Source organism: Asterias amurensis, chromosome 14, assembly GCF_032118995.1.
Source record: "Asterias amurensis chromosome 14, ASM3211899v1".
Classification (NCBI taxonomy): Eukaryota; Metazoa; Echinodermata; class Asteroidea; order Forcipulatida; family Asteriidae; genus Asterias; species Asterias amurensis.
The window spans coordinates 8,415,883-8,434,463 of record NC_092661.1 but is presented as its reverse complement, the minus strand read 5'-3'; the positions used below and the strand labels follow the sequence as shown (position 1 = coordinate 8,434,463).

Here is an 18,581-nt window from a genome sequence, read left to right as displayed (position 1 = left end):
ATTTACATAAAACCTACACGGTCTAATGATGATGATAGTATAAAACACCCCTTGAAATATTTCTGTCTGAAATGTCATATTTGATGAGAAATAAATAATCTAATTTCGCGTTTGGAGTTTATCGCTCAGCGTTTTATTCATTTTTGTTTTGGCATCGATGCAACGCAAAGTTTTTAATCGGTTTTTCACTATTCTCTCGTGACCCAGATGGCCAATCGATCTCAAACTTCGACAGGTTTGTCAGTTTATGTTTAGGGTGGGTTACATAAAGTGCTTACACTGCCAGCAACTGTTTTGTTAGCAAAAAACAATTATGTAATGTTCCTTTAACTTGATTAACTTTGTTTAGATCTCAATACACCCTTACCTTTACTCAGATGTTCGTTTTCAATATATGGACACACAGTCATGCATGACATGATTATAAATTTAATACTAACATCATTACCTCTAAAGTATTTTCCGCGTGCCTTTGGTGCTTCAATGTCATATTTTATTGAGTTTTGTGATCCACTAATTTTCCTATGGATGGTGTCCTTATGAAAATGGGGGAAATTACAAGGCTCCCACTTCACGATAATAAAAAGTAAATTTAATGTATTTTTTTATTTATTTGTTACCTATGATTCCAATTCAACATCCAAATCAATCCCATTGAATATTATGAGTCTGTACATTATTGTTCATGAATGTTGTTACTTTTTGAATTCAATCAAAATGGCATTGAATTTGATTATTTTCTCAACTTTCACAAGGACGTTAAAGATACTGGACCAGTCCTAACGTATGGCTCGTCCTAAGTTAGGATGAGTAACTCTTCCTAACTCGAGATAAGACTAGTCTTAACTCTTTGTTAAAATCAACCGGACACCTTTGGTAATTGGTAAAACCAGTGTACTCACTCGGTGTACCCAAACATCATGCAGAAATTAGTTAACAAATCTGTGAACATTGGGCTCAATTTGGTCATCGAAGTTGCAAGGGAATAATGAAACAAAAAACAGAGCTTTCAGATGCCTACAATTGAGTGAGAAAACTACGTTACTTTAGAGGGATCCGTTTCTCACAATATGTTATACTATCAACAGCTCTCCATTGCTCGATACAAGTAAGTTTTTATGCTAACAATTATTTTGAGTAAATACCAATAGTAAACATTTGAATAGTGTGCGAACAAATATACAAAAACTGAAAATTAAACTTTCAGTGGAAGTAAACCCCCTATCTATTTGAAGAATGCTTTAACTTGCAGTATTCTGAAGAAAGTGACCAGTTTTATCATCAGTCCTGGTTCTTGTAACACTCCATTAAATTTTATCGCCTTCTATAACATTCATTGCAAAAAATGAGGTGTTAAAGGCAGTGGACACTATTGGTAATTACTAAAAATATTTATTATCATAAAACCTTTCTTGATTACGAGCAATGGGGAGAGGTTGATAGTATAAAACATTGTGAGAAACGGCTCCCTCTGAAGTGCCATAGTTTTCCAGAAAGAAGTAATTTTCCATGAATTTGATTTCGAGACCTCAAGTTTAGAACTTGAGGTCTCGAAATCAACCATCTAAACACACACAACTTCGTGTGACAAGGGTGTTTTTTCTTTCATTATTATCTTGCAAGTTCGATGACCGATTGAGTTCACAGGTTTGTTATTTTATGCATATGTTGAGATACACCAACTGTGAAGGCTAGTCTTTGACAATTACCAATAGTGTCCACTGCCTTTAACATAATATGTTACATCAAGTTTAAAAAGTACAGTTTACCCCCCCCCTAAAAAAACCATAACAACAACAAAACAAACAACAACAAAAATACAGAGAATAAAAACAACAACCAAACAAACAGAACCAAACAAACATAAACGATACAAACAAACAAACATAATAATCAATCACGCAAAAACGTTCCCCACGTATACCTTTAAGATATTTATTTTCAATTAGTTTTTGAAACCACTGCAATTAAATCGTTCAAGTGAGAAGTCGTTCAAACGAGAGGGGATCAGATGAAGGGCATACGGTGACACAGCTAATAACACAGGAATGTCGGTAGAGTGTAAATAAACATTGGAAATTATGAGTATCTGAAATTGCAGTTCTGAGAGTAACATTTTTTAAAGAAACATGTTCACCTTAAAGACAGTGGACACTATTGGTAATTGTCAAAGACCAGTCTTCTCACTTGGTGTAGCTCAACATTATGCATAAAAAAACAAACCTCAGAAAATTTGAGCTCATTGAAGTTGCGAGATAATAATGAAAGAAAAAACACCCTTGTCACACGAAGTTGTGTGCGTTTAGATGGTTTATTTCGAGACCTCAAATTCTAAACTTGAGGTCTCGAAATCATATTCGCGGAAAATTACTTCATTGTCGAAAACTACATCACTTCAGAGGGAGCTGTTTCTCACAATGTTTTATATTACCAACCTCTCCACATTACTCATCACCAGGTAAAGTTTTATGCTAATAATTATTTTGAGTATTTACCAATAGTGTCCACTGCCTTTAAGCTCCTTGCTATTGCAGCTTCCCCCAATTTAAGTGTCCCCTTTTTGAATAAACATGAGTTACAGAAAATAAAACATGCACAGAAACCGCACATCAAACAGTTACAGAATAGAGCTAGCCAATAATTATTTTGTGTATAAGCTGAAGCTAAGCCACAGCCTGAAAAGACCAATAAATCCACTTGTTTTTTAAAGAGTATTATTTTAATTGACGTCATCACGCTGCCAACTTGATGGAAAATAAATTATGCTGAAATAAAGTAGAAAACGATCATGTTTGCGCTGCGCTATAATGTGGACCAGTCAGCTACCTTCTGTTTGACCTCTTGCAGAGGGCGCCCTTCCCAAATGATGTCATACGCATCAGTTTAACATCTTTGAAGAAACCTTAGACCGAAAGTATTACAACTCTAGATACCTGAACCTAATTACCAATATGGAAAGTATGAATTTGTTATAAGAAACCTGCCCGTGGCAACTTCAAAATAATAGGATTTTAGCAAAAGATAACACTAACATAAATCGTGTTTCGCGGTCATTCGTGTGCGGGATGTGGCTGACAACGACGCATGCGCTGGAATACAAGCCTCAGATTGAATTAAAGGAAGTTTTGTTTCTCACTGATTCACCTGGGTTGGTGGAAAGCATATACAGTTTATAATGCAATGTGATTCAGCTCAAGCAAGACGAACTCACCGAACTCTTCTTGGTTGAAACTCCGACCAGTAGAATAATCTCGGCCTCTTTGCATTTTTTTAGTCAGGACACTCACCCGGAATCAAGCGATTTATCCTCATAAAGACAAAATGTAGTAATAATTGAATAAGCACGGTGGTGGTATTTTCATTCTGAATGCGTTTCGACGAAAATCGGGATGGCGGTGAGTGTGAATGTTATCATGTTTTCTTTATCAAAGTGTTTGAATTATTGAAAATTAAACCACACGTGAAATTTAATGTTGGTTATTACCTTTGAGAAGCGAAGACATGTTTTTTCATGGATGTGGACTTTGTAAATTTGGATGCGTTTTACCGTTAGATAAAAACGTAAAAAAACCTAAAATATTGGGGATGCTTAACAATGTATTTGTGCTCCCCCCCCCCATAAAAAAAATAGTTAACAACTTCGATCTTATTATTTTGATCAAAATTATTTCATACAGGCTGTTATCTCTCCGTCTGTCGGGTAAGAGAATAGATCAAACAGAAATACATTTTTCTAGAAACTCACAATATTATATGGTAGATATGTTAGTATTCGTCAAAACATATTGGTACCATAACCAGCTTTATTCTCATTAATATTTTAGAGTTACAAGTAACGTACTTGGTTTTCACATAATTTTCATCTTTGTTGTATAACTTGGTAAATAGTTCAAATTATGACCGGCATACATGTCATACACCTACCTTTGGTAAATTGTCAAGATTATCCAAAATGCATAAAATAAAAATCTCTGAACATTTTGACTCGATTGGTCATCGAAGTTGCACGAGAATACTGAAACAAAAAAACACCCTTGTTGCACAAATTTGTGTGCAAATTTCAGATTGCCATTAGTGTCAAATGCCTTTGAAAAGGTAGCTTTTCGTCATCGTCTATAGTTTTCAAAAAGTACATTTGTCACTATAATACAATGTTGATAAAGAGCTAATTGACCTTTATCCTACATTTTAGTCTGAAGAAATATTAAATGGGTTTGTTATCTCTAAAGGTCATGTTGGTGTCAAATCTTGATTTTGTGAATTACAAGCCTGTCGACGCTGGCATGTCATCTATGTTCTGGTTTAAAGGGGTTGCACTCGGGTTAGGCACTTTGGTAAAGGCTACAACAAGGTTTTGAAATGAATTATGGTTGTACATATATTTAAAAAAAAGTACAGTTATAGTGATCCACATCAACATTCCTTGAATTGTGTGGTTTCGTGTAATTTCTGTACAGAACTGCTATAATTTTTCTTTTTATATAATCACATTGTTGACTCCCAAAATTGTATAGCTCAATACGATTTTCACTTTATAATTACACCACACTGTTGTGTTTTTCTGCGTAAAAAAAAATCTCTTAAAATGTATAAAGGAGAAAATCCAAACATTTTGAGAGATTTGAAGGCAATATGTCACGTTCAAAGTGGTATCTGATTCTAAGACATTTCTTTCATTTTTAACCCATATTCGTTGACGAGCACTATGTTGAGGAGAGCTTTCATCACACGTAAACATTACTTTGGTTCGAATCCTAAGGAACAGCTGGTGGACATGAACCCACCGCACACATCTAAGCAACATACATTATTGCGGCTTTGTTTTAATTAATTCATTTAATTAATTTATTTATTTACCGAGCACTTATAATGATTGTATGATGATACAACCATGGTCGTAATAAACTCAGTAGTGTTATGCAAGTAGGGCTTACACCACGTGACATTATTATATTCTCATTGTTATACCGCACAAAACCACTATCTTAATCAAGAAGTGCACCTGAAAGACAACCTGCTCATTTTTTCCCCTTCAAAATCGTCTCTAAGGAACACCAACGGAATTGCCCGGAGTGCATTCATAATGCGAAGAAAAAGATGTTATCTACTGTTATGCGTAACGGGCATTTCTAATGGACGCGATGTGCATAATGCGTCTTTGGTTTTTCTATAGAAAAGACTGTGTGGTAGTCCTCACCGAATTGGTTGCAACCTTTTGAAAAAATGCACTCGGCATAATGATCTGTGTGAGAGAAGATTGCATGACTTACAAAATTGGTTGGAAGATTGTTTGAAAATCACCAATTAGTATTCAGGGGAAGTTAGTGCATGCACCTATCACCAAGGGAAATCTTTCGGCTTGAAATACTCGTATAAAAAGAAGTACTAAGAGTATCAGTTTAGACGTTGGCGGACAAAGGTTCCAGAGATTCCAGACAAAAGTAGCCTATGGAAATTAGTATTGGCATCCCTGTTTGCTCTTACTTAACACTTTGTTGTTAGTATTCGTTTTTAGACTTTTGAGCTAGAATTTTGTTCTTCTTTTAGTGGAAACTGTATACCATTATTGCAGTGCTGACATTATATAAACACTATAAAATACTAGGGTCAGAATGGACCCGGAGCAGGGTCCTTGGCACAAATGTCTGGTCAATAATATTATGACCAGAAGTCAACAGCACAATCCTGATCCGGATTTCTGGTCATTTCGACTCAGAAAACGGGTTGAAGTCGAGGATCTGAACTTACCTGCGAAGGGTCCGCTTAATATAACAAAGATCTCGTGGGTCAATTTGACAAAAAGTCAAAAATACAACGGTTCCTGATCCGGATTTCTGGTCATTTCGACTCAGAAAACGGGTTAAAGTCGAGGATCTGAACTTACCTGCGAAGGGTCCGCTTAATATAACAAAGATCTCGTGGGTCAATTTGACAAAAAGTCAAAAATACAACGGTTCCTGATCCGGATTTCTGGTCATTTCGACTCAGAAAACGGGTTAAAGTCGAGGATCTGAACTTACCTGCGAAGGGTCCGCTTAATATAACAAAGATCTCGTGGGTCAATTTGACATAAAGTCTAAAATACAACGGTTCCTGATCCGGAATTTCGACCCAGAAAACGCCGGGTAACGCTGACCCAAATAACACCTCGGAATGGCGTAATTTAGAATAAGAGGTTAAAATAACAACGATCCTTCGCACTCGCACATTCCAAGTAACCCGGACACAATTTGTTCACAGATAAAACAGTTTGATGAGGCTTTTACAGTTTGGTTATTTTAACCCATCACAGCTCCTTTCTCGTCATCACATCATTCTTAAAGATGCTATGTCAGATTGTTGGCCCAAAAACATTAAAAAATAGATTTTTTTAGTGAATGGTTTTTTCAAAGAGTATCACCCGCTCTAACTAAAAAAAGTTTAACTTTTATTTTAAATGGTAAGGAATCATGACAAAAAACCAAAACGTTTCTTATAAAACACATAAGAATTGGTCACGTGATATATTGTCGGGATCCCGACAAAAACTAATTTTGAGGACTTTATTTCACTGCTACTAATAATTGGCGGACTTTTTCGAGCAAGGGCTCAAATGAAAGCTTGTAACTTTCTCGACCCCATCAATACCTATTGAATTTTAAATCAAAATTTTGGGGTCAAGTCGGCCAAAAATCGAACATAGCATCTTTAACAGTAATTTCAAAATGCATCATCCGTGTTGGTTTATTATTGGGGCGAGGTAGGCGGTGTATACAAGGTTTGCTTTCAAAGTGTTCCGATCACGTACACGCAATCCTGTTATGGGGTCTACATTAAAGAGCCGATGTAATTAGTTAAATGCATTATTTACGTTGCTTGGTATATTGTGTATTATAGGCCTATATGTGAATTAGGTTTATTTAACTTCTCTTGTAGGTTTAATTGAGTTAACTTCTTAAAAGTACGAGATTTTATAGAGTTCAGTTGACAGAATAGTCGCAGAAAGTGTTCATGTGTTGTTTTATCAACCAAATAACAAACCTGTGAACATTTTGGTTTAATTCGTTTTGAGAGTCAGGAGAAATGGGGAAACACATTGACAATTTTCAAACACAATCTTAACTCGTTTGTAACAACTGAAAATGCGTTTGTATTTTGTTAGATTTTTTTTTAGTTCAGTTTTCTCTCCATTTCAAGGGGAGTTAGTTTACAGGAAAAATGGTATTGATGAAACTTGTAATCAGAAAGGTTCCACAACGATGTTTTTTATGGTTTCCAATCATGTATAGGCTTACCTTAGACCCGAAAGAACATCAAAAGAAAACATATTTTACATGACAGTTTCTGAAGAGTTGTAGAGTTGTTGTCTGATATATAATTGTTTTTTTTTCTTTTCGGTAATACCTAGGGATGTCTCATAAGTGAACTTAATCACCGTAGCTCGCAAGACAGAGGAAGCCTATAAACAATTGTGCTTGCCAATAAGTGAACCAGAAGACAAAATTGTCCTGACGGGGGCTCGTTGAGCAATAAATTCATGTTAACATTATTTTCGAATCCCGCTCGGAGTGGACTTAAACCAAACTGCCGACTGGACTGATATGTTTTTAAATCAATCACTGAAATGTACCACATAAATATCCCATTAGGATTATAAACAACGAGCTGTTTATACTGATTGAAATAAGATTGGGACACCCTATCACCTTCAAAGCTTAAAGGGAAGGTACACGTTTGGTAGTTACTCAAAACAAATATTAACTTAACATCTGACTTGGTAACGAGCATTGGAGAGCTGTTGATAGTATAAAACATTATGGGAACTCCCTCTGAAGTAACGTAGTTTTTGAGAAAGAGGTAATTTCTCTCTAAAATAATAAAAGACTTCTAGCTAGAAGTCTTTTATTCCTATCTGAAAGCACACAAGTTCGTCCAACAAGGGTGTTTTTTCTTTCATCATTTTCTCGCAACTTCGATGCCCAAATTTTCACAGGCTTGTTATTTTATGCTTATGATGGGACACACCAAGTGAGAAGACTGGTCTTTGACAGTTTATTATAAGACTTCGATATTACAATTCCCAAACGTGTTCCCTCCCTTTAAATTAATATGGGACTTGAAGTTGATAAAATCTCCAAGTCCCTCTCCGATTTGAAAACTAGAGTTTGTCATGGCTTTCTTGAATTCTCATTTAAGTGGCATGATCGGAATATCGAACGAGGTCTTTTTCGAAAAACTAGAAGGCCCCTCCTTTTCAATGCTAGAAAAAGACTCATTGGAAAAAATGGGAAGAAGTTGAACGATTTAATTGTTTGTGAAGACATTGCCTCAGATAAAGACACAGAAAGTATACCTTTGTACAGATGTGAAGAGAATGAGATGACCCTTGACTTAGTGTTAGTGGACTTTCTTGAAGTCCTATACAGATACCACCCTTTTTGTTGTAATGTTTGTTAAGTTTCAGGCAATAGTTTTAATCGTAATTGGTTCGTATCCAGGTCAAGCAACTTCACACCCTAGCTAGTCGCCCTTTAGCGAAAACAAACAAGACCGACATGGTGGCCTTTTATATAGAAGCATTATCTTTGATTTGTATAAACGTTTCGTTTTGTGTAATCTACTTCCCTTCCAAATGGTTCATCCGTAAGCCAATAATGGCTCATAAAGAAAGGATACTGACATAAAAGCATGCATTCACAAGAAAGCAACCCGTTCTTCATCCATGCTCGATCAAAAGGTGAACTCAATCTACTCCTAAACCCTCACCCTAGACCAACCCCAACACCATGACCAAACCCATTACTCATAACATAACTTACCTTCACAATGTAGTGTCCATTATCAGCCATTTCTAACAGGTTGATATTAGCCTTCGAGAAATTCTTTTAATCATGCTTATTCTGCGTCCTTCCCTTTTTATCTCAAATATGACCCCCGATTTCAGCAGTGAAGTGAACAATATAATTTTTTGTTTTAAAGATGAAAGCGATTATAAGTGCGCTTTATGTCATAATGTAACGAGCAACGGGGAGCTGTAAAACGTTGTAGTAAACGGGATATAAGTAACGTATTATTTGAGAAAGAGGTGATTTCTCGGTCAAATAATACAAGACTTTTGCATCTGAACAAGGACGTTTTTTCTTTCATTATTCTCTTGCATTTTCGATGACCAATTGAGTCCGAATGTTCATAGTTTGTTATTGTATGCATGTTGGGAAACACAAAGTGAGCACTGGGCTTTGCCAATTACAAAAGGTGTCCAGTGCCTTTAAGAAAAGTCAAGCATTATAAAAAATTAGAGTAAACCTTGCGTTGACCTCACCAATAATGCATGATTCCAGTTATCAAGCTTTCGTGATATTATCTTTCTACAACTAATGCCCCGAGGCGCCAAAGTGAAACACAATCTTTGCCTTGCTCCTGAAAGATGAAATCAAAAGAGAAATTTAGTAACCACAGAAATTATACATCGGTATTAATTTTTAATCTACAAGCCTGTTATAAAAGGAGCTGCGCGTCATATAATTTTTACGGGGGACTGTGTTGCCTTGGTGACATGGGTTTAAGTGGCAAATGTATCTTTACTTTAAAAAAAGGGGGGAAACAAGACAAAACAAAACACTCCAGAAGAAAAACCAGAAAAAAATTGCAAAATTAATGGCATATGGTATTTCATTTTGTAAAAAGTAGTCCCGGTAACTTTGCACAAAATGTTTGATCTGCGTGTGATTAACTGTATAAATGGCGGCCTTGAATAAAAAAAAAAATTGACACCAATGCAAAACCGGCAGGCAAATTGAGAAAATATCCTTTTCAGGAAACTTGGCCAACGCGGGTTTTATTTTCATGTATGCCTACACAGGGTCCCCTGGGATCTTGGGTGTATTTTACAAAGAGTTTAGACCTAGAATAATCTCGAGTTAGCGTCCTAACCTTGGACTAGCCTTAAGCTTTAAAAGTAACTTCTAAAGAGTAGTCCTGAGTTAAAACATCTGTGTGGAATCAACCCCTTGGGTCAACATGGCCCGGGCTGTGTGACCTGACCCATCCCGGTCAGTTCTCGGAGTCTGTGTCGAAATGGCCCAGAGATAAGTAAAACTGACCCAGAAAAAAATCCCGTTCTCTTACCGGGTCAGTCTGTCCCAGAAATGGTCATGCCCCCGGACCCAGAATACAGGTCAGTTTTGACCCAGAAATGGACCAGGCCCCTTGCATTCACAAATAACTTCACAATATCCTTATGCGGTCCTGGTTTGGTTGAATGTTAAAAATTCTTTAAATTGACACCCGCATTTCTTCCCCACAACTTGAGTATTTTTAAAAATAGGAAAAATGGAACAGGTGATTATCTGTACACGTGAAACACATTAAATTTTACACTTGTTTATGCTGTGGAACTTACTGGAGCCACTTTGGGAATGTCCTTTCATATGCACTGTATCAACAAGGATCCTCCAAAAAAGTGCAACCGCTTTGACACACCCCGGTCGGCAATTACCAGTACAATGTCGAATGGAAACTAAAAGAGCGGATATTGATTCCAAAACGGAGCTATGAATGGGTACTTGATGAGTTATTGTCATGGGGTGTGAGAGAGTGGGGTCGATACTACGGGCTAGTGACGGGTGAAAGAAGTCACAACTTGCCCGTCCAGTCTCCTTTAAACTGCACGTTTCATTCGATGACGGCTGTATCATATCATAATTAATACTTCTGTAATTGATAGTTTAGAGTTGTGGAGCTTGTTGACACTGAACATGTGTACACTGGTGTCTCGATATTTAAAATCATACAGGGCGTGTGTGCTTGCCTCTTCACAACACAGGGGAATCAAAGGTAGGAATGACTGGAGTGAAATCCCAAAATATTACATGTACACCTTTATTGTTATCCGTTGTTTGATCTGTAACCATTTTCAAGAGTATGCAATCTTCATTCAAACCCCTGTTTGAATATCGTTAGTTTAAAGGCACTTGTTATTACTGGTAACTACTCAAAATAATTACTAGCATAAAAACTTATTTGGTAACGAGCGATGGAGAGCTGTCGATTAGTGCAAACAGTGTGAGAAACGGCTCCCTCAATATGTTTTTTTTTTTAGCAAGAGGTAATTTCTCAGTAAAATAACAAAAGACTTGTGAAACAAGGGTGTTTTTTTCTTTCATTATTCTCTTCAGCTTCGATGATTAATTGAGTCAAAATTTTCACAGATTTGTTATCTTGTTTAATGCATATGTTGGGCTACACCGAGTAAAAAAATGTTTTTAGACAATTTATTACCAAAGGTGTCCAGTGCCTTTAAAGGAAAAGGACACAATATTGCTTTACCGTGATAATGCACTACAAACTGATCTGAATTCACTTTAGTGTACACCAGTCTCAACGTGCCTTCCAACATAACCCAATTGTTCCAATTCAATTTTTAATTTGAAACCGATGTACTCCGACCCAATGCACATTCACACCCTCACACTTGCAAGTATCTCTGTTCACCAAGTCTGTGCCAGCCACTTCTACCAGGGTACTGTACTTTTCATGATGTTGAAAACAGTCATGTTATTGTCCAAATCTCATCACACTCGAACTGAGTACACACAGCAAGATCGATATATAATTTCATCTTCATGCAATGTACAACTTTTTTTCTTCGTGGATTTCCATTCCACGCAAGCGACACATCACTCTACGGTTTAATCCCCGCACACACAGACTTCCCCGACACCGACACGAGCCGGGGCTTTGATTGGCTCAACTCGGCCGTAAAACGCGTCGCACAGCCCCACCATCCACCCCGTCCCCCGGTGGACTTCATATTGGTTCTTTTTATGCCTCAACGCGTTGTTCCTTAACTAATCGCCCGGCGAAACCGAGCGCAATTTACGGTATAATGACAGGTTAATGTCTGCAAATGGAATTATACTGCACTGGCAGCATGACGTAGACGTGTCAACGCCTCCGGGCAATTTGTGCAAGAATTACATAAATTAATATTATTCACAATAATAATAAAAACACTATAATATCGGGCGAACATGCGTTACCGGTGATAATAATATTGAGCGCTGGAATAAGGTCATGCGTGCAACATGCATAATGAACTGTTAAAATATAATAGGAGTGGGGCTAAACTACGTTAATAGCTTTACAAATACTGCTGATACCGGTCTTATCATATTAAAATGTTATACTGGTTTCCAGGATGTATTAACATTCAATGTGATATTTGCATTCCCAACTATAATGTTGAAGGCATTGATGTTAGGACAGCTCGTTTTATAATGTCCAGAAACAGAAACACTTATCTAACGTTAAATTAGGGGGTGGATAAAACAGTTTCGTAGCTAGCTGGCTTGAAATACAGTAGTCATTATCTTGTAATAATTGGAAGACTTTAAAAGCAATGGACACTATGGTTAATTAGTCAAAATAATTATTAGCATAAAACCTCACTTGGTAACGAGTAATGGGGAGAGGTTGAAAAAGAAGTATACAACATTGTGAGAAACGGCTCCCTCTGAAGTGACATAGTTTTCGAGAAAAAAAGTAATTTTACACGAATTTGATTTCGAGACCTTAGATTTAGAATTTGAAGTTTCGAAATCAAGCATCTGAAAGCACACTACTTCGTGTGACAAGGGTGCTTTTTCTTTCATTATTATCTCGCAACTTCGATGACCAATTGAGCTAAAATTTTCACAGGTTTGTTTTATGCATAATTATGTTGAGATACACCAAGTGAGAAGACTGGTCTTTTGCAATTACAAAAAGTGTCCAGTGTCTTTAAAGACAGTGAACACTATTGGTAATTGTCAAAGACCAGTCTTCTCACTTGATGTATCTCAACATATGCATAAAATAACAAACCTGTGAAAATTTGAGATTGATTGGTCGTCGGAGTTGCGAGATAATTATGAAAGAAAAAACGCCCTTGTCACACGAAGCTGTCTGCTTTTAGATGCTTGATTTCGAGACCTCAAATTCTAAACTCGAGGTCTCGAAATCAAATTCGTGGAAAGTTACTTATATCTCGAAAACTACGTCACTTCAGATTGAGCCTTTTCTCACAGTGTATTATACCATCAACCTCTCCCCATTACTCGTTACCAAGTGAGGTTTTATGCTGATAATTATTTTGAGTAATTACCAATAGTGTCCACTGCCTTTAAGTGTAATGATAGGCCTACATTTTACAATACGACTTTAACATGTCCAAATTTCATTTAAAACGCGTAAGGCGTTATTGAGATATTGCCGAAAAACCGGAGCAAAAATTATTACCACGCAGGAAGAATAACCCCTAATATGAATACACAATCTGAGAAACGTTTCTGATAGTAACGCTTCTCAGATTCAAAGATGGGGCATTGTTTATTTTCATTTTTGAAAATGTCAAATGTAAACAAAACACCCTTTCCATCACTGCCTATGATTCGAACGGGGGACCTCCGATTCTAAAGTCGCGAGAGATCTACCGTTATACCACATCGATCCACAGAAAAACCTTGAAAAATCCCGCATATTATATGCATCCTTTATCAATTTTGAAATGGTGAAATGTAAGCAAAATATTGACATCCTGATCCAGGATTCGAACGGGGGATCTCCAATTCTAAAGTCGAGAGATCTACCGTTAGAACAACTCGATCAACAGAAACACCTAGGAAAAATCCCACATATATGCATCCTCTATCAATTTTGAAATGGTCAAATGTATTAAACAAAATATTGTTTACATAATCTTTTTACATGATTACATTAGAAGGGAAATGTTTCTCAAAATGTTTTAAACTATCGAAAGCTGGGTGTAGGCTTCTAACCAAAAGATGGTAATGCCAGTAATTTTATGAGTGACCACCAAACGTAATATACCTTGCCTTTAAAGGCACTGGACACTATTGGTAATTGTCAAAGACCAGTATTCTCACTCGGTGTATCTCAACATATGCATAACATAACAATTTAATCTGTAAACAGTTTGGACTCAACTGGTCATTGAAGTTGCACGAGAACATTGAAAGACAAAACACCCTTGTTGCACAAATGTGTGTGCTTTCAGATGCTTCAGGCCTGAAGTCCTGTAATATTTGAGTGCAATTGTCTCTCAAAAAACTACGTTACTTTAGACGGAGCAATTTCTCACAATGTTTTATACTATCAACAGCTCTCCATTGCTCGTTACAAAGTAAGTTGTTATGCTAACAATTATTTTTGAAAAATTACCAATTAGTTTAATTCCGTGTGACGAGAGTGACGTCAGCAATAATTGCTTCTGTTGTTTACAGGGAGTCTTGACAAATGGTCAATCCTCCTGTTGGACATTTTTTTCTCCATTAAAACCAGTCCTATGCAATTATCAGACGCTTCGTCAAGCAATTAAAAATGCCCATTATAATTTCATTAAAATCAATTAACAGTTGCTCAGTCACAGACGTGCGCTTTGTTACAAATATCCTGAGCTGGTTGAGTAATGTCAACTCATTTGATTTCAATTACAAAATCAATCGGAATAATCAACTTATGGAAAATTGCAATTTAGGAAAATGGAAATTTTGACTATTCTAAGCTGTTAGGAGTGAATAGCTCAAACCGGTTTACAATTTTATACAACGCATAGCCTATTTTGCTCAAAAAATATCTGCCGAGTTCTTTAATAAATCAATCATCATCCACCAACATTGTATGTAAATCGTGCATCACGCCCTCATTTGGTGAGGTTAGGTTAATCTTCAAAAAGTCCCTGATATAAAATACCGCAATTTCCGATGTCATTTTTAAGGCCAGGGCCCAATTTCATAGAGCTGCTTAAGCACAAAGTTTTGCTTAAGCAAAAAAATCCTTGCTTAGTAAAATCAGATTACCGGCCAAGACTCTACTTAATTGTTATGCTAAGTAAGCAACAGCTAAATACCAGTCATAAGCAATGAATATGGTATGAAATTTTTGCCAGTAACATGTGTAAAACAAGCGAGCTATTTTCGTGCTTAAGCAAAATATTTGCTTAAGCAGCTCTATGAAATTGGCCCCAAGATGAACGCAAAGTTTGCGATGCCTACCATAGAAACTGTATCACTTGTTTATGATACACAAACCGTGCTTTTCTCACATCAAAAAATTAACATGATTCACAAAAAAGCGTAGCTGGATGTTTCATCATCGAAAATCAGAATAGTGAAACGTGCTTTTTTCACTCTGCTTTTTGGTTTAGGTTCGAACTCTGGTCGTGACACGTGGCCTTAAGCAAGTATCTACACTATTATTGGTGTAATGCAAGCTAGAAGAACCTAGAAAAGTGCATGTGTTTTGGTTCACATAGCGATCACCCTTGTTTACATGTTTTGCCTCCAAAGTAGGCTTGCTCACTTAAAGGAACACGTTGCCTTGGATCGGTCGAGTTGGTCTTTGAAAAGCGTATGTAACCGTTTGTTATAAAATGCATATGGTTAGAAAGATGTTTTAAAAGTAGAATATAATGATCCACACAAGTATCACTCGAAATTGCGTGGTTTTTCTCTTACCTCGTCGACAAACACGGTCGGCCATTTATGGGAGTCAAATTTTTGACTCCCATAAAATGCATTTCATAACAAACGGTTACAAACGCTTTTGAAAGACAAACTCGACTGATCCAAGGCAACGTATCCTTTAAGTGAGCAAGACTACTTTGGAGGCACCATTGGTATAATAACAGTTGCTTTTGCATTGATTATAGCATTTCTACACATTTTTTAGCCTCGCTATCTGCAAAAAGTAATTATTATACACTTAATCTTTATTGGAGTTTCTTTTGACAAATTAGGAATCCGTTGCTGTTCATCTTGAAAGAGAGTAAAATTATCATGCAAACAGTGACTTTTTTAAAGCCACTGTCAAAGCTGTAGTTCTAATTATAGTGGCCCAAACTTCATTGAAACTGTTGGTTAGCACGGCAATATGTTTACAACCGATGAATCAATAGCGGGAAAGGAATACACTAATACAACATTAATATTTACATTGCTGTGACTGATACACAACTATTTACACTCTGCAAACTACCTGTGCCCAATTTCATGGCTCTGCTTACTGTAAGCACAGAATCGGCGCTTACGGAAGCAGGGAATTCTGTGCTTACGACAAGCCTATTTCACGGGTTAGCGGTGAATGTTGGCTTCTGCGCGTGCGTACTTCACGTTACTAGGTATTCTATGCTGCCAAGGCTAGCGCAGAAATTCGGCGCTTGCAAGTAAGCGGGGAATCGAGATCGTAAGTGCAGAATTCGGCGGTAAGCAGAGCCATGAAATTGGGCCCAGGTCACAACTGACCTTGATTCGGTGTCAAGGAGACTTAACCCAATTCTGGGTCAGGCTGACCCGAAAGTGGTTGAACAGTGAACTGTTAACTCTTTTTATTCTGCGTCAGTTTGAACCTTCTGGGTCATGTTGACAACGTTTTTTAAGAATCTGACCCTGTGCCATGCTGACTCTGCATGTGTCTGATAATTCAGGAATGGGTAGCCCCATAGGATCCGGATCTTGGTCAAATTTAGACCAATTTTTTTTAGAGTCTATTCTTATATCAAATAAATTTTATACTGTTTTTACTCTCGACCTGCTGAAATTAGTTATTTTCTCAACTGTTCTTCTCGGTGTTAATTCAGTTATGTTTTCCCCCATAATTTGCTTAGGTTGTGAGGAGTTTCATGTGAGATGATTTGCTGAACTGGAGCTACTGCAACATGCGTCTTCTCTTCGACCAACCGGGGAATATCGGCAGTTTGTCCGCCGTGTAAATGCGGTGATGAGGCTGGATGAAGTATAGTCAACGGGAAACAACAATGACACTGACTGGAATCAGGAAGGAAATACTATACACAAACTTAAATAAATGTGTGTGCTGCTGACACAATGTACCTGGCAACATCACGGAGGAAGGGTTTCACATAGCAACGCTAATTGTTATCTTTTACCGATAATGAGGTGACGTCATGAGAAAGTCTTAGTGCGCATGCCTGTCATCGTCATGCACTTTTCTTTTCTGAGCGTCGGTCCTTGGAAAGTAAACGTGCCACTTTAGGAAGTCGCTATGGATCTGAAGAGTCAGTGGGAATAATTATCCGAGTTGGAAGTGACAGTCATCCATAGTGTTTTGAATTGTCCATTGGATGAGATTTGTGTTGAAGTCAATCAAACTCGAAGCACTCCACGTCGCGAGACCTTGCATGGTGGGGGGAATGCCGCTACATTCAAGTGTGCTGTCGCGTGCGGCCGGGACCTCTTGAAACAAAAATATTACTCTTAATTATTCAAACATGGTGTAATCGCGTGAGTTCCCACAACCCCACTGGCCCCCCCCGTAGAGGTGGATTTATCGGAGGCGAAGGTTACTGGAGCGTAGGCCTGCTCTGATATGAAGACCATGGCCAGGTTGACTGACGATCATTTATGTGGTCGCACGTGGCAGAGTCATCATGGTCCTTTCTGCCTTCATCATGGATTTACCGGACTTGCGCAAGGCTACACGGCGGAGTGTCGGGTTGGGAGGGAGCCTGCAACCTCAGATGGTGTGGTGGTACCGCTGAAGGGTGGTGGTAGATCAGCCAAGACCCGTGGATTAGCAGAGATGACGGGTATACGTGCTTCGGATTGGAGAGGGTTGTGTCTCCTCTTTTTGTGGGTAATCGTCCTCATTAGTAGCGTGAATGCCGCGTCAGCGACGGCGCGAAACCGTAAAGTAATCCGGGTGGACGGCGACGTGATTGTCGGTGCTCTGTTCTCCGTCCATCATGTTCCGAGCGAGAGCCAAGCGACGGATCGGACATGTGGGGATATCCAGGAACAATATGGGATCCAACGGGTTGAAGTGATGATGAAAACCGTAGCGGATATCAATAAGGACCCCAAAATCCTCCCTAATGTCACCATAGGTTTTGAAATCAGAGATTCATGTTGGTACTCATCTGTTGCTTTAGAACAGAGCCTGGAGTTTGTTAGCGATAACATCGGAGCGGGCAGTCAGGACATCACGGGCGGGGACCCTTCTTCCTTCGCACCGGGGGGTCCCAACCAGTGCCTCCCGGGTGGTGTAGGAACCCCTATACCAACCCGTAAACCCATAGTCGGGGTAATAGGACCCGGCTCCAGTGCTGTTGCGATACAAGTTCAGAATCTTTTACAGTTGTTCAGCATTCCCCAAGTGGCCTATTCGGCTACCAGTAAGGATTTAAGCGACAAGACGCTCTATGAGTATTTTATCAGAGTGTGCCCGTCTGATACCCTTCAGGCCCAGGCCATGGTGGATATCGTTGCTAGATACAACTGGAGTTATGTTTCCGCTGTCCATACAGAGGGTAAGTTCCAACCTTCACTTTATCTTTTTTATACCTTACCATGCCCAATAAGTGCAGGAAATAAAACCAACCCTTGACATCACAGTTTTACAACAAATCCCGGACGTCCTGGTGGCACAATTCGTACACTATCATTGAAAGAAAACACAAAACAATCACTTGTCATGGATATTGCACTGTTCGTTTTTGTTAACCATTTTGTAATAATGAAGAAAGTGGTGCATCTTTAAGCTTGTACTGCCCTTTCATTTTCTATAAAAGTTTACACAAATAAAGA

General features: G+C 38.0%; 1 protein-coding gene across 3 annotated transcripts in view; it reads left to right on the top strand.

The window, feature by feature from the left end:
• Window positions 1-18,581, top strand: part of LOC139946997 (metabotropic glutamate receptor 1-like) — a 100,828-nt gene that overhangs the window by 5,704 nt on the left and 76,543 nt on the right. For all 3 annotated transcript variants that reach the window (XM_071944803.1, XM_071944805.1, XM_071944806.1), the window contains exon 2: window positions 16,643-18,304. In XM_071944803.1, the coding sequence (XP_071800904.1) occupies window positions 17,365-18,304 (940 nt within the window). In that variant the 5' untranslated portion in view covers window positions 16,643-17,364. The remainder of the gene's footprint in view (window positions 1-16,642; window positions 18,305-18,581) is intronic.